Here is a 16,256-nt window from a genome sequence, read left to right on the forward strand (position 1 = left end):
ATGGGGAGAATACAGGTGAAATGATCTGAGACCCAATGGTCAGTGTATCGCATCATCTACCTTGCAAGAGCCCTTGGGTCCATTGCGGAGACTTGAGGCTCCGGTGATGGCATTTATGGACTCTGCTTCGTACTGGTATTCATACTTGTTGAAGGCTTTGTACCTTCCATCCACTGTTGGAGAAGATAGTGATTTTATTAAAATAAAAAAGTGTTGCACACTGTCAATACAGTGAGAACTACGATTCATTATGGTCAATATGTTCAAAGTGCAATAACTACAGTACGAGTTTATACAAACATGTTGGGACAAAAAAATATATATATATATATATATATATATATATATATATATATATATATATATATATATATATATATATATATATATATATATATATATATATATATATATAATTGTGTGGGTGTAAAGACGTATCATGAAGTCACCCCATCATTTGGGAGTCTGAATGATTACTGTGAAACCAACATATAAGATTCATGTATAATTTCTTATGAATATCTCACAAGAATTGGAACTTACACTGGCATGATGGTTCTGTATGATGGGCATCTGTATGGAAAACATATGAAATTTACACAAGTCACACAAACTTGAATTGGAATAAAGTACTTTCATTTAAGTCTTAGACTTAAGAATTAGAATGATTCTATTATGCAAAATAGCAGGATCAAGATCACACAAAATGTATCTACTAATTAAACACCATTTCAAATGAATCTCATTCTGCATTGTATGTCTACATAATTTACTCAATATGATTAAATTATGCATATTATAAAAAATAAAGAAAAATAAAGAAAAACATAAAAGCATAGAATAAATCAAATAACTTACAATACAGTTTACATTTTTAGTTTCCTCTACTGTAAGTGTGCAGTTGTAAAGATACTTACAAGCCAAGGCAAGAGTGCTTAAAAGCAGCGAAAGGCAGAGCTTCCCCATGTTGGGTTATATTTAAAGCTCTCTCCTTAGTTGGCGAGTACTCGGTTGAGACTGTCTGCTCATACCCAGCAAAGGTCTTTTATACCCAAGTTGTTGTGGGTGGGATTCACATACAGTACTGTACCGGCTCCAAAGTTCATTCTGTTCGCGTGTGTGGAGGGACAAAGGCAAGCATTTCCATGGATATGATAGCCAACGTGCAGAATCAGTCTTTTTGGTTTGAAACACCTATATATGTTGTATAGAAGGCCGATAAGAGAGAGAGCAGAGTACTGATGCTTTTTTCTCTCTCAATGAAATTAAACTATCTTGGGCATAGCCCCTCCATCCACTCTGCTACTAATATAATGTCAGCTTTAAAGGTTAAGTTATTGCTTTAACCATATTGTTTCAGTGAGTAATGTACGAAAGAGTAAAATAAAACAAAGTTGATTTGGGTCAAATAATAGACTGTAATATACAGATAGTCTGCCCCCCACCATAGTAGCCCTTCATAATCATGGTAGTTACTTCAAATAAGGGTGTGTTGTATCACTTTTCCTAAAGATAGGCCTTGAACTATATGCAATAAGGGGATTCTTTGAAATGGCTATACAAATGTGCTGACTACTGTACCACTAGCAAGCATGCAGTGGTGGAAAAAGTACACAGTTCCTTTACTTAAGTAAAAGTAGAAATACCCAAACAAAACAGTCCTCCATTCAAAATGCTACGAGACGTGTTTTATATGGAATGTACTTAGTATCAAGTATCAAGTATCAAAAGTAAAAGTTCACATTCTACATGATGTTTGTGTATTCCAGCGCTTGAATGAATGAATTAAACATTTATATAGTGATTTTTCTTTAGAGTCTAGACTCGAAGCTCTCCCCACAATGTAGGGTGGAAATTGCCTCCTTCACCACCACTGTGTAGCACGTGGTCAATGGTTCATGCCTCGAACCATTGACCTCTAAAGGTTATGTTAAAGTGGTGTGTGGTCCAGTTATGCTGCTCTGATTAAAGGTTATGTTAAAGTGGTATGTGGTCCAGTTATGCTGCTCTGATTACATCCTATTGAAGTTGTCAGGCTTCAGATTTGAAAGTACCTAATCAATCTTGCCATGTTTTTTATGCAAACCCGATGGGTTCAGATGAATGTAGTGGAGTAAAAAGTTCAAACTTCCCTAAAATAAAAACACTCAAGTAAAGTACAGATTCCTCGAAATTGTACAGTACAGTACTTGAGTAAAGATATTTACCACTGCAAGCATGTGGCATGAGCATCCGTCAATACCAACCAGGTTATGGAAAAGTTAAATCATGGGGAGTGTATGATGTCAAGGTTGTGTCAAAACTATCTTTTGATACTGGTAAATGTAGACAAAAATCTGGCAAATCTGATATATCAAGAATTTCATCTCATCTAAATGAATCAGTTTGTCTCACATATACTCTTTGTCAAAACCTGTAAAGAAAGGGTCATTTTCTAAATTCGAAAATGGACCAAAATATGAATGGAAAGAGGTGACCCAGCAATTATCAAATCTCTTAACTCTGAATATACCTGTACACCCCTCTGTATTACTGCTGAATGATGTTTTTGAGAATGCAGTACATCCACAGCTAAAGAGATTGGTTTTATTGGGTATCACAGTGGCTAAAAAGCTGATAGCATCACGATGGTTCCAACCGGAAAAAATGTGCCGAAAGGTCTGGATTATTACATATCTCGATGTGATTTATCAAGAAATATCTACAGCAAGAATTTTGGGTCTCAATCAGTGTTGGGCAAGTTACTTTTAAAAAGTAACTAGTTACAGTTACTAGTTACTTCTTCCAAAAAGTAACTAAATTACTTACTCAGTTACAAATTATAAAAGTAACTAGTTACTTCAGAAAGTAACTATTGCGTTACTTTCAATATATATATTTTTTTTACATAAACAACATACACAAATCTAAACTATTTTAATGTTGCTGTGGGACAAAGTGAGACTAGCCTCCAATCAAATGCCATGTATGTAGATATTATAATTACTATGTTTATATATTAGTGGATCATACAAATACAATAGATGTTTTGGAACTTTCGATATGTATTGCCCCTCAACAGGCCACAACTGGGCAACATTAAATTATGCTTGTTAAGCACTATACCAAAAATAAATAACAAATATATACTGATATTCAATATTGATTGAACATTTTAATTAACAGATTGCAGAATGGGTACAGCACTACGGCTCAATACACACAATTGTTAAGGGGATGCAGATCAGAGAAAGACTTTCGTCTTGTTTACATCAGGGTCCCCCATTTTCAATTCATGACATACACAACATACAGATATAAGAATCTAATCGAATCATTCTAAAACAATCTAATCATGACATTTAAGACATGCATGACATACAGATATATCTCTGCGCAGTGCACACCAGACTGTGCTATTAAACCAGGAAGTGCAGCACTATGTTGAGCCCATAGATTTATATCTATGGTTGAGCCTGTCAGCAGTAGAGCCACTACTGCCCTGCGCTGCAACACAAGAGTGAACCGCGGTCTCACGCTGACTGCTCGCTTATTATGTTGTTCCGTTGGATTCGTTTTAGATTATTTGGGATCAAACCGTACACTACAGTGACTACACAGACGGGGCCCTGTTTCTTGTACCTGGTTCAACTAAGTCGATCAAGATGTCATTATCCAGCTTCAGTTAACCCGATGTTTGAAGCCGGGATTTTCCTGTTCCTCGAAGGTGGATTCAGTCTCGTTAACTCAAGCCAGACTTGCGACCCAGGCTAAATGCGCGCGGCCGCTTCAGTTGAAAAGCCAGCACGTATCGATAGCAGAGAATCTGATTCTCTAGCGGCATTGATTGATTAATTGATTTAGAACTTTATTAACATATTGCAGTACGGCTCAATCGCCTCGCCGACAAGTTAAATGCCCATCTAAATGTCTATCTATAGGCTAATTTCAAGTCCCTCATTACCTCAATCAATCAGATTATATTTCTTTAAACTTGCCTGCTGGATTGAATAATCAAATGAGATCTTGCTAGCGAAAATAATTAGTAAAACTGTTATACAGAATAACGATACGGCTCCCTTACCCATTGATTGATGTATGGTCGATCTTTTACTTATCTTCTCTGTGGTCTAACGGGTTGTTCTTTTGACTTTCACGCAGACGACCGGGGTTCGAGACCCAGTCGTCTCCTTCTTTTTGCAATATAGGAATAATTCAATTTGGTGCACGTTGAGAGCTATATAAAGAATGACATCCTCAATGCATGTAGATTTATAATATTTTAACTTAAAACTATGCTACCTTTGCGTATAATCATTAATATTATATTCCAAAAATTTATATTGGAAAGACAGGGTTTCGAACCCCGGTCGCCGGGTTGCCAGGATTGAGCACTACCGCTGAGCCACTGTGCCAGATGGGATAAATTCATTGTTTATACATTAATGAACGAGAGACCCGTGTTTAGAATATTCTCTGTTTTGAATGAAGTTTTATCTCTTTATCCTCATTCATTAATGTGACGTCAACGGCTCATTCAATTTCTCAAATCCGTCAAACAGCGCATCTCATCAGACATCTTAATCCCAGTTACAATTAAAATAACCACATAATGTGTACATCGCACGAGCGAGCGCCACGGTATATATAACGTGCATTATTTAGGACAAAGTGAATTTAGTATCAGCATTTTGGGTCTATTTTACATTTCAAAAGCCCCCTCTGGAAGAATGGAGCACAAAAACGTAATTCAGAATGGTATAATGCAGATCGTAGACTGTGGGAATAATTTCAGGAAACGGGCTGTCACTTCTTTGCGGGGTGTGGCGATGGTTCAGGCTAACTTGAACTTAAACTCTGCTTTCGACCAGGCTCAAACTTTTGGATCTGTTGTCATGGTGATTTGGAAAATCCAGGTACGGGGAACCGGAAAGTCCGGCTAACTCAGTTATCCAGTTAAAGTTATCCGGCTAACTCAGTTATCCAGGTACGAGGAACGGGGCCCCGCGGTCTCCGCTGACTGAATCGCTTGTGTTGTGGCTCGAGTGGCTCAGACTCTGGATGCGTTAGACCCGCCCACCTCTACCTTTGATTGGCTTACCATGACATTTTACTCAGCCTCAGCCAATCGTCACTCGTCAGCTGTATCCGCTGGACTCGCGCACTGCCCACTAAACAAGGAAGAACATAATATTGCCTCTCTCAGCGGCGTCTATACAAATAGTAGCTCTAGTTCTGCAGACCCCTCTCTGATTGGTTGAGCTCCATTTCTGCAGCCCCTCTGCTGGGAGCTGTCGCGCGGAAATAGGCTGTCTATTGCCATTCTCTTTGACCAACTCTAACCTTAACCAGCTCCTTAACAGCGCCTAAACTTAACCGTTCTAACCTTAACCAACTCCGAAACAATGCCTAACCTTAACCTTAACCTTAACCATGCCTAACCTTAACCGGCGAAAGAATACACGTTAAAAAAAAAATCACGTTAAAAAATTTTTTTTTATGGGATTCGAACTCGTCAACAACGGACCGCAAGGACCGCAGGACCGCTGCTCTGCCAGGTGAGCTGAAGCGCTGAATGAAAATCATGGCAGATTCCGCGATAAGCACCTCAAAGCACCGCGATAACCTTACGCGCGAGGGCTTCGCTCAACCAATCAGAGAGGGGGCTGCAGAAATGGAGCTCAACCAATCAGAGAGGGGGCTGCAGAAATGGAGCTCAACCAATCAGAGAGGGGTCTGCAGAACTAGAGCTACTATTTGTATAGACGCCTCTCAGCGCAGATATCTGTCTGATGAAAGAAACAGGTTCATTCATAGTAACGCGCCGGATTTATTTGCAGTAACGGCAACGGCGTTATTAAGATTGGAAGAGTAATCCGTTAGATTACTCGTTACTGAAAACAGTAATGGCGTTAGTAACGTCATTACTTATAGCGCCGTTATTCTCATCACTGGTCTCAATGAATCAAAAATGAAAATGTGGTTAGAAGTGGTGGAGATAATAAAAGCTAGCATATAATGGTAGTGTCTGGTTAGGAGCGTGGGATAATGGATGGATTATCCAATGGGGGGTCCGGGAGGCGTGAATATTAAAGGCAACCAACTTGTGTTCAGCTTTTCGTTCAGCATTTCTCTGATTGGCCACACGGCCACGTGACCGCCCTAGCACACGCCCTTATCCGCGCTGTGTGTTGTCAGTAACAGAGAGAGACGCGGCAGACGCGGCATGAGGCATGAGGCTCCCCCAGGTGCTCTGAGAGGTGCTCGAGAGGTGCTCGTTGGTTAATGCCTCGTTGTGTTTGCGTTGTTGGTTAATGCCCGTTGTTGTTGGTTAATGCCATATCGCTATCGCCGCATCACTTAACGCCATAACTAACTGCCTAACTAACTAACTAACTAACTAACTAACTAACTAACTAACTAACTAACTAACTAACTAACTAACTAACTAACTAACTAACTATTTCGCGATGGACCCTGCCGCCAACGTGCAAGCTTTTGTGCCAGCACAGAGCAATTCGCATGTTTCATTGATTAACGCCATTACCTGCTGTGCTGTAGGCACAAGCAGAGGTACAGTAAGGTACAGTAGGTGTAGGTTACATGTTTCATTGATTAACGCCATTACCTGCTGTGCTGTAGGCGCAAGCAGAGGTACAGTAAGGTACATAATTGTAAGGTGAATTCTACACATCTGACAACGCCATCTGACAATATCATAATGATGTGTTTTCTATATTATATCCACAATCATTCATCTAAAAAAATTTATTGGGCGTAAATACATGTTAAGATATTCAAAATCGTCACAGCAGTATAGTTTGTTTATACTTCAGAAGTGATGTACAGTGACGAGTGAATCTGGTAGTTGGTTGTTAAAAACGCGAAACATAATAACGTTACGCTTTCTAGTTCAGTCAGCTAGTTTGTTTACTTCAGAAGTGATGTACAGTGACGAGTGAATCTGCCTCAACATTATGCTCCACGCATTTCATAATCAGTCAGCGTTAAAAACGCGAAACATAATAACCTAGTTTGTTTATACACTGTAAACCCGAATAAGTTTCCAGAACTTAAAAAAATTGAGGCCATACATGGCCTCAATTTTTTTAAGTTGATAAACTCAAATGTTTTCAGTTGGCTAAGACTTACAATTCTCAGTTAAGGCAACTCAAATATGGTCTGTTACTGTGACTTAAGGTTCTCAGTTAAGTCAAATCAAATATGGTCAGTTACTCTGACTTACAGTTCTCAAGTGGAGTCAACTCAAATATGTTCAGTTACTGTGACTTACAGTTCTCAGTTAAGGCAATTCAAATATATTCAGTTACTGTGACTTAAGGTTCTCAAGTGGTGTCAACTCAAATATGTTCAGTTACTGTGACTTACAGTTCTCAGTTAAGGCAATTCAAATATATTCAGTTACTGTGACTTAAGGTTCTCAAGTGGTGTCAACTCAAATATGTTCAGTTACTGTGACTTACAGTTCTCAGTTAAGGCAGTTCAAATATGTTCAGTTACTGTGACTTAAGGTTCTCAAGTGGTGTCAACTCAAATATGTTCAGTTACTGTGACTTACAGTTCTCAGTTAAGGCAATGCAAATATATTCAGTTACTGTGACTTAAGGTTCTCAAGTGGTGTCAACTCAAATATGTTCAGTTACTGTGACTTACAGTTCTCAGTTAAGGCAGTTCAAATATGTTCAGTTACTGTGACTTAAGGTTCTCAAGTGGTGTCAACTCAAATATGTTCAGTTACTGTGACTTACAGTTCTCAGTTAAGGCAGTTCAAATATGTTCAGTTACTGTGACTTAAGGTTCTAAAGTGGTGTCAACTCAAATATGTTCAGTTACTGTGACTTACAGTTCTCAGTTAAGGCAATGCAAATATATTCAGTTACTGTGACTTAAGGTTCTCAAGTGGTGTCAACTCAAATATGTTCAGTTACTGTGACTTACAGTTCTCAGTTAAGGCAGTTCAAATATGTTCAGTTACTGTGACTTAAGGTTCTCAAGTGAAGGCAACTCAAATATGTTCAGTTACTGTGACTTAAGGTTCAACCTTAAATCCATGTGATTAAGTTAACAGAACTCAACGACATTGAGGCCATCCCATGCCTCATTTCTTTTAAGTTAATCAACTCAAATTTCTAAGTTCTGTTCCGTTAGAGGCTCTGCTTGGCATCACACTGCACTCGCTCGCGCACGTGCACGCGCACTGAATAAATTCCACAATGTACCTTTAATACCAGTATTAGTCTGACCACACCCCTCATCAGCTTACCTTCATAAGCAGGTGTGTGGTCACCTGCTCTCCTCCTTCTCGCTTTCACCACAAGAGTGTGCCTCGGTAGTACCCCACTTGACGTGTTGTTAGGGGAAAGTTAGTTAGTTTACAAGGAGTGATACGTTGACATCATATCTTTATTTTCTCTCTCACTATTTTCGAGAAAATACGGCGATATTGTCTTCGTACTGGAGTGTCTAGAAGATGATCATCATTCTAAAAACCCTCCACCGGTTTTCGTATTGGGAGCACGCCGCTGCATGCTTCTCAACTGCAGTTCCTTGCTGTGTTTGTTGGGGTGAAACCTGTCATGCCACAGCTGAACTGTCGGACATGCCGCTGTTGTGAGGAGCGGTGCGTTCCAGGTTGGGTGAGTAGTGTTTGCTGGCAGGCTCCACTTGTCTGTTAGTGCTATGGGGGCTACTTGACAATGTTTATGGAAACCGGCCCCAGGCTAGGGTCCTTTGTTCAGCCACCTAGGCGACAGAAGACCTTGGTCTGAAGACCATTATAGTTTTAACTAGTGGGCCGCGACCATTGACACTGGTGATCCCTGTGTGTTTTGGACGAGTGGATTCTCTCTGTCACCGTGTTAAGGCCCCATCTTTCATATCCAAATGAGAGTATTCCTTCACGAGGGGATATGTGCATGAATGTGCGATAGCGGCAGATTCATGTTCAAAGTCAGCTACACAGGCCAGTTGGTATTGTGCTGATTCCGTCGGGTGTGGTAAAATCACCGTTGTGAAGCGGTGTTGACATCTTGTTTTCTCTTTTCTCTTAAAAAGTGAGGAGAGGTTCAGAACGGCGGCCTGTCTGGGTGAGTGTTATGTCATTGTTTACATGTTCATAGCTTGCGGTTAGCCAGTCAGCTGTTAACTGCTGCGTTAGCCTGCTGGATCGCTGCATGGCCTGCTTAGGTTGGGCCTACTATTAGCCAGTCAGCTGTTAGCTGCGGGGCTAGCATGTCGTGGTCGCTAGGTAACGTTAGCTTGCTGCTATAGGCCATGGCCTGGCGCGGGGTAGCTTAGCTTCTCGCGCGCCGCCGTGAGCTCGCTTCTGATCGCGTGCGTCGTTAGCTCGGCGTCTCGCGAGCAGAAGCAGTAGCACCCGAACGGTTGGAGCGGCCGTTAGCTTGATGCTATTCTGTTGAACGTGCTTTGATTTTAACATGTTTTACACTCTTGACCACGACGTCATCCTTGACAGGGGATGTTTCGTCGACCCTGCCCTGAGCCAGGACGGCAAGGTTGCATCAACAGGGGACTGTAGTGCGGGTTGGGGCGGTGACGCTGCCCAGTTCGGACAACACAGGAGCGGCTGTGTTCCTACGGTGTCTGTGACTGCACTTCGCTGATCTGCATTCCGGGTAGGAACGGGGTTGACCAGACCTCATAACACGTCTTCTGGTTTTACTTTGCTAAATGTATTGTGAATAACGGTGTTTTTCCCAAAACGTGTGTTGCTGCAATGCATTTAGGATACGTTGCGGGTTATGTGTGAGCTGTTTTTGTCACTGGCAGTTAGCTTCTCCGTGCAAATCGGGATGTAATGATCTGGTTGTTGTGTGAGAAACATCATGGTGTTTATATGTACCGTGTACTCACAACTAAGGTAACTAACCTATGAAGCTATGCTTGGTGACAAGTGAGTAAAAGAATGTTCTTTCTCAGACTGTGATGACAATGAACAGTGTGTTCACATATTAACAGGTTTTCCTGTTTTAACTGGCCGTATTGAGGGTAAAATAGGAGGATTGTGTTTTCCCCCCCGGTTCCCTGGGGACTTTTTCATCCTCCTATCAGACATGTTTGTGCACTATTTGTGTCTTTTGTGTGGTAGGGATGCGATGTAACTCTTAGCTTGATTGCTGAGGTTGTGCTAAATCTGCTGGAGAGACTTATTTTCCTAAAAAAGAAAATGGTTTGGTTGCTGTCATGTGTGCTTAGCAAGGCCTGTGGCCGATACTAATCGAGAATGATGTATTCTCTCATTGTGAAAAAAACGGCGTTCCTCTGTTGAGTGTTTTTGCCATTTTTTGTAGGTGATGATGGGTTGTGTGTGTCATGTGACCTACAACTGGGTTGGACTGGCCACAGAAGCACATGTGTATGTTGGACCGGGGCTCTTAGAGCCCTCTCTATTCTGTGTTTTTCCTTAGTAAAAATCAGATAGCAGGTTAGCTCATGCGCTGTGTGGAGCTGTAAAACACTTCACAGAGTTGACTATGACTGTGTCATATTCTCTTTTTGTCATTACATCGTATCATGGGTGTGGGGTCGTAAAGGGGTGAACTGGTAACCTTTCCTCTCCCCATTGTTTCTGTCGGTCAGGGGTACACCCCCTGTCCTTCAAGGTTCCCGTCACGTGGCGGTTCGGCACGTTACGGGGGGGGGGGGGGGGGGGGGGTGGGAGTTCCTGGTCCCACGGCCTGGTATATTGGGCGTGTGCACCGCAGGAATTCCCCCGCCATAGAGTACGTCACCGTGCGCGTCTCTGTTGGTAGGACTTCCGTGTGCTGTTCAGGTCCATGTGATGGATCTGTTTTCAGGGGGGGTGGTCAGGGCTCCTCCTCACCAAGCGCCTATTCGGGCCTTCTGTGAGTTCGGACTCCTTCTTCCATGTGAGGGAGCCTCCATCAGAGTACAGAGCCTTCCTCCTCAGATTGTCAAAGTGAGTGGACCCTCTAGAAGGGTCCTTTTCTATTGTATGTGTATTCGATTCAATTCGTTTATTGAGTGTGTATGGGTTCAGTGCCTCTTCCCCGGAGAGCCCTAAAACCAGTTTTTTACATGGCTCAAGGTGCAATATATTCTTTTCAATCTGTACAGCTCGCGTGGGAAGTCTCTCTGGGGATCCCCGTCTCCTTCCTATGGGAGGGTGGTGGGATGTAAAAATGTGAACATTTTTTACCCCGGCTGTGTAGACTGGGATACATACTGTTGATGCTTCCTTCTTTTCTATTCCAGAAGTGTTGGAGTTAGGGAGTGTCACACCCCTCTTGTCGTTCCCCTGGGCGCCTTGGGGATTCAATGACAGGTCTAAATAGCCTGTTCATTGATGGGGGTGTGTCCCGACGCACGTATAGTGCTAGCTCGCTGTAAACAGGCGATTGACTGGCACGCCTTGGTTGCTTGTGGTTGAAACAGCGTTTTTATAAAGCAACTGAGATGGGGGTTTTTCCTCTTCCGACGACCAAATCCCACGACCTGGGTTGGTTTTTCGACGGATTCTCGTTCATGTCTGGGGGATGATGACGGAATGGATCTGAACATATGTGGAGGGGTCTCACGCCCTTGGGGTGGGCCACCAGGCGCGGTTCGCCCGAACGTCTGGGTGGCGCCTTCTTTTCATGTTAAGATCGACACGCATATCTGCCCTTCTCCTGGAGTAGGCATGTCGGCGTGGTTAGGGCACGGGACTGGTTCTGGTCATCAGTTGAACCCGTTGTCCGCCGGGGATGCAGATCTGCTGTTCTGGTACCCTGAGGGACTTGGGCTTTTTTCAGGGGGAAAAATGCCAGGTCGGTCTGGGTGTCACAGGGTTAAGCGCTATGGAGACCCTGGTTGGGTATGTTTTTACTCAGCACTGTCGTAATGGCTTACAGCCATGCCATTCTGTACACGCTCGATCTCGTCGGATCTCGGCCGCTACACAGGTTGGTCCTGGTTAGTACTTGGTTGGGAGACCGCCTGGGAATACCAAGTACGGTGTGCTTAGGGGCTGGTTCTCCATAATTTTTCGCTCCTCTCTCACGCATGGCGAAGAGGGGCCTGTGGGGGTGGTTTTTTGACCTCCTCTGGTGACCCTGTGCTTCCCGTACCGCCAGGCCCGGTCCGAAGTGATGTTTGCGACCCGTAGGCCTGGGTTAACCCTTTTTGAAAACTGAAACACTTGTACTGCGGTATAGCCGGTGTATACCCGCAGGTGTGTTTTGGAGTTTTTTCTTGAGGGGTTATAGGAACAACCACCGCATTGGGTAACACCGAGGTGGTTGATTCCCTGGTGTGTTGGTGCAGTGTCAACTCCCGGGTTCACCGGTTGAGGGTGCCCCTGCACGTTCATGACGTCTGCCAATCGTGTCAGCCTTCTCTGCCTCGACCCCTCTGGGTGGGGGTTTTTAAATGGAGGCTTGGTCATGCAACAACGCCAGCATACGCCCCTTCCGCCGGGGCAGCTGTGTTCAGCTGTCCCCTCTGGCGCCTGTCTCGTCCGCAGTCTCCAGGCTAGGGTTAACAGCCTGTTGCCTGGTTTTTCCCCGGTGCGCTGCCTGCTTCCGTTGGTTAAACCTTTTTTTTTTGTGTGCTTACGGCCATGCTGACTGTCTGTTCTACAGGGTCAGTGTGCCAGGCGGTGTACTATTGGGGGGACGGGGCCCGCTCGGCTTACGGCCATACCGACCTGAACACGCCCGATCTCGTCCGATCTCGGAAGCTAAGCAGGTTCTGGCCTGGTTAGTACTTGGTTGGGATACCGCCTGGGATTACCAGGTGCAGTAACTGGGGGGCCTTTGTCCGAATACGCTGGCGATGTGGGGGGCGGGGCACTACGTGCCCACCTGGTGGGGTCTTGATGCTGGCATCATGGACTTCTCCGGGCCCCTATTCCAGGGAGTCCAGTCCTTTTGGTGGGTCTGGGTCTTCCTTCGCGCTCCGCTGCTACGGCCTTGCCACGGGGTTGGGTTTGCCCTTGACCCCGTGATTCTGGGGGCAGTAACGAGGTTGTTCCTCCGTTCGTTCCCGGGTGGCATGCGGGTTGTGCGTGTGTGTAGTCGTGGGGTCAAGCCACGGTCTGCTCACCCTGTGCGTTGAGTTGCTTGAGTGCCTCTTCGCACGGTTGGGTCCGTCGCCTTCCCGTGAAGCCCCTAATAGGGGGGATACCCTCCATTAGGGGGGGTCGGGGGGGCTCGGCCCTCCCTGTTCTGATGGTTTTGGGGGGCTGTCAGCGGGGTGTATTTGTCAGCCAGCGGCTCCGCTTGGCCTCCCATTGTGCAGTGTGATGCCAAGCAGAGCCTCTAACGGAACAGAACGCTAGGTTATGACTATAACCAAGTTCTGTTAGTTAGAGGTGACGCTTGGCATCAGACGGCCGCTGCAGCCCTTGACCTCACCTTGTGGTGAAAGCTTGGGAAGGAGGAGAGCAGGTGACCACACACCTGCTTATGAAGGTAAGCTGATGAGGGGTGTGGTCAGACTAATACTGGTATTAAAGGTACATTGTGGAATTTATTCAGTGCGCGTGCACGTGCGCGAGCGAGTGCAGTGTGATGCCAAGCGTCACCTCTAACTAACAGAACTTGGTTATAGTCATAACCTAGCGTTAATCAACTCAAATATTTGCAGTTACTATAACTTAAGGTTCAGTTTTAAAATCCATGTGAAAAAGTTAACAGAAAAATAACTACACAAGCACATTATATCAACTTCAAACAACTCTTTTATTTTTTTCTATTCAAAGAGTATAAAAGAGTATACATATATAATCTGTATGTTAGCAATGTACAATAACACTGTAAACACCGTACACTGTTTTTGGACTATATATGTTAACAATACCGACCAGGTATTAGTGCCTTGCAAAGTGCAGATATGAAGTTTTCCCCTTTTTTTGTATGCATTTAGGAGGTTTTGTTCTTCATCGAAACTATTTATCTTACAAAAACATTGTGTTACAACTTCAAACTCTTTATATTTATTTCTATTCAAAGAGTATACATCTATTTATCTTACAAAAACATTGTGTTGCCCTCTCCAACATTATGGCAATGTTAAAATTGAAAATATATATATATAGAAAATATATATAGAAAATAAATACATGCATGTTATAACATGTACATACAATGTAATGTATATTACACATTTAATCCCTCTGGTCACAATAGTGTAATAATGTTTGTTATAAGGCTCTGAAAATGTTACTGAATGATGTATCAATGTATTTCCAGCAAATATTGAAATAATAAAGGGTCTCAATATGTGCAGTGCACATGACCAGAGCCGTTTACATCCTGGCTGAATTACTCAAATTTGTATAGTGTGGTCATAGAATGAGCAAACATGTTGACGGCAACTATTGTGACCGTTGGGATAACACAGTGTATCTATGTACAGTACAGAATAAAATGTATAGATTATCTGAAAATTGTCAATCCGCTTGGCACATGTAAAATTCACAAACGTTGTGCTGTATATTGGGTCCTGCCAATGTGGAACCAAAATACCAATCCACATTACATGCTATACAGCTGGCAATACTGTTAATAGTGCACATACCTACATATGGAAATGCAGCTGCATGTATTTGCTCCATGATGTATCATGGAACAAGATGGTGTTTTCATTGAAAGAGTTAGTCAGAATGTCAGAGGCACCATCCGTCATTTAGAGCAGGCTATGTTTGCAGAATGATAACTAGAACACTACAGTACTCTGTACTAAGAACACTATACAGTACACTAACTATACTGCCCTGTCAAGGCAGACCGCAGTAACTTCCAAACAGTGAAACTGAGAAAAATGGCTTTAAAGTTTTTTGACTTGCCATCCAAAATGTGTTATAGGTAGATAGATGATAGTACCCAGATTTAACATGTATTAATGAAGTAATCTTTAGGCATACAAAAATATGACGTAGTTATTTTAATTAACCCCAAAAAAGCAGATACTGCACTCTGCTGCACGATTTCCTTAAATAATTATACAGGTAATGTACAGGCAAAGTGCAGTAACTTCAAATGCAATGTTGTTTTCCCTCCAGCTTTCATAACTTCACCTAGCCATTTTATTTGGATCATCATCATTCCAATATATTCAGGTATTAAATTTCATTTTCAAAATGGCTAGGTTAAGTTATGAAAGCTGGAGGGAAAACATTGTATTTGAAGTTACTGCACTTTGCCTGTACATTACCTGTATAATTATTTAAGGAAATCGTGCAGCAGAGTGCAATATCTGCTTTTTTGGGGTTAATTAAAATAATTGTGTCATATTTTTGTATGCCTAAAGATTACTTCATTAATACATGTTAAATCTGGGTACTATCATCTATTTACCTATAACACATTTTGGATGGCAAGTCAAAACACTTTAAAGCCATTTTTCACTGTTTGGAAGTTACTGCGGTCTGCCTGGGTTTTGAGTGTGATTTTGTAGTTACTGCAGTTTTTAAAACCCCATATCTCCAAAACTGAGCGACATTAACATCTGAAACTTGGTCACAAGATAAAACATTTATTGACAAGGTCAATTTCACTCATAACTAAATTTTTACTTTTTTCAAGTTACTGCGGTTAGCCCTTGACAGGGCAGTATACTACTGCCTACAAGGTCTCAAGGATACAGTCCCACTCTCAGCATACAAGATCGATGGTCTGCTGCTGCTGACTCCCAAGCGATTCATTCAAGTGAAACGGAACTGAGTCCAGCTAATGGTGAATAGTTATTTTATTAATCAATTATTGTGTCTTTATTCACTCTAGTTGTGTAATTGACCAGTTCATATTCTGTATAAGTTCATATTCTGTATATGTTAATAATAACGCTTCTGTGTTGCGTTTATGGCTCCTGGTATATCGCCTTGTACTCTGTACTGAGAACACTAACTCTACCACTGCCTACAAGCAATGGAAGCAGTCAGAGCAGAGTGGCATTTATGCCCATTGCCTCCTATTGTTCCTCGAGAAACAAACGTTTGGGACTTGGATGTTGCCTTTGAGATTCTGATAAACTCTTTCAACTCTAAAACTTACTTGGATGAAATTACAATAATGCCAGCTATAGACGGTTAAGAAAATTCGAACTGTAAAACTCTCAAATGTAAACATATTACATAAAAAATAAAGAACAAGGTACATTGAGTAGTTTGGACCTATTGGCTGAACATCTGCAAAGTAGTACAGCAACTTTTGAAGGTATTATTTTGACATGACAAGACATTTCAGATGAGTTTCTATAGACACACTTTTGAGGTGTTGGTAAGTGCTTTGGGG

The 16,256-nt window shown here is 42.5% G+C and overlaps 1 protein-coding gene across 1 annotated transcript in view; it reads right to left on the reverse strand.

Annotated features, from left to right (window-relative positions):
* LOC311228361 (uncharacterized protein) overlaps positions 1-1,106 on the reverse strand; it is a gene marked incomplete at both ends in the record, with an annotated part of 79,162 nt that extends 78,056 nt beyond the window's left edge. Inside the window, 2 exons of the mRNA XM_084314271.1 lie at positions 61-173; positions 1,091-1,106. Coding sequence (XP_084170397.1) covers positions 61-173; positions 1,091-1,106 — 129 coding nt within the window. The remainder of the gene's footprint in view (positions 1-60; positions 174-1,090) is intronic.
* Positions 1,107-16,256: the final 15,150 nt, after the last annotated feature.

The sequence above is a fragment of the Notolepis coatsorum genome (assembly GCF_963971535.1).
Source record: "Notolepis coatsorum genome assembly, chromosome: 5".
In the NCBI taxonomy this organism is placed as follows: Eukaryota; Metazoa; Chordata; class Actinopteri; order Aulopiformes; family Paralepididae; genus Notolepis; species Notolepis coatsorum.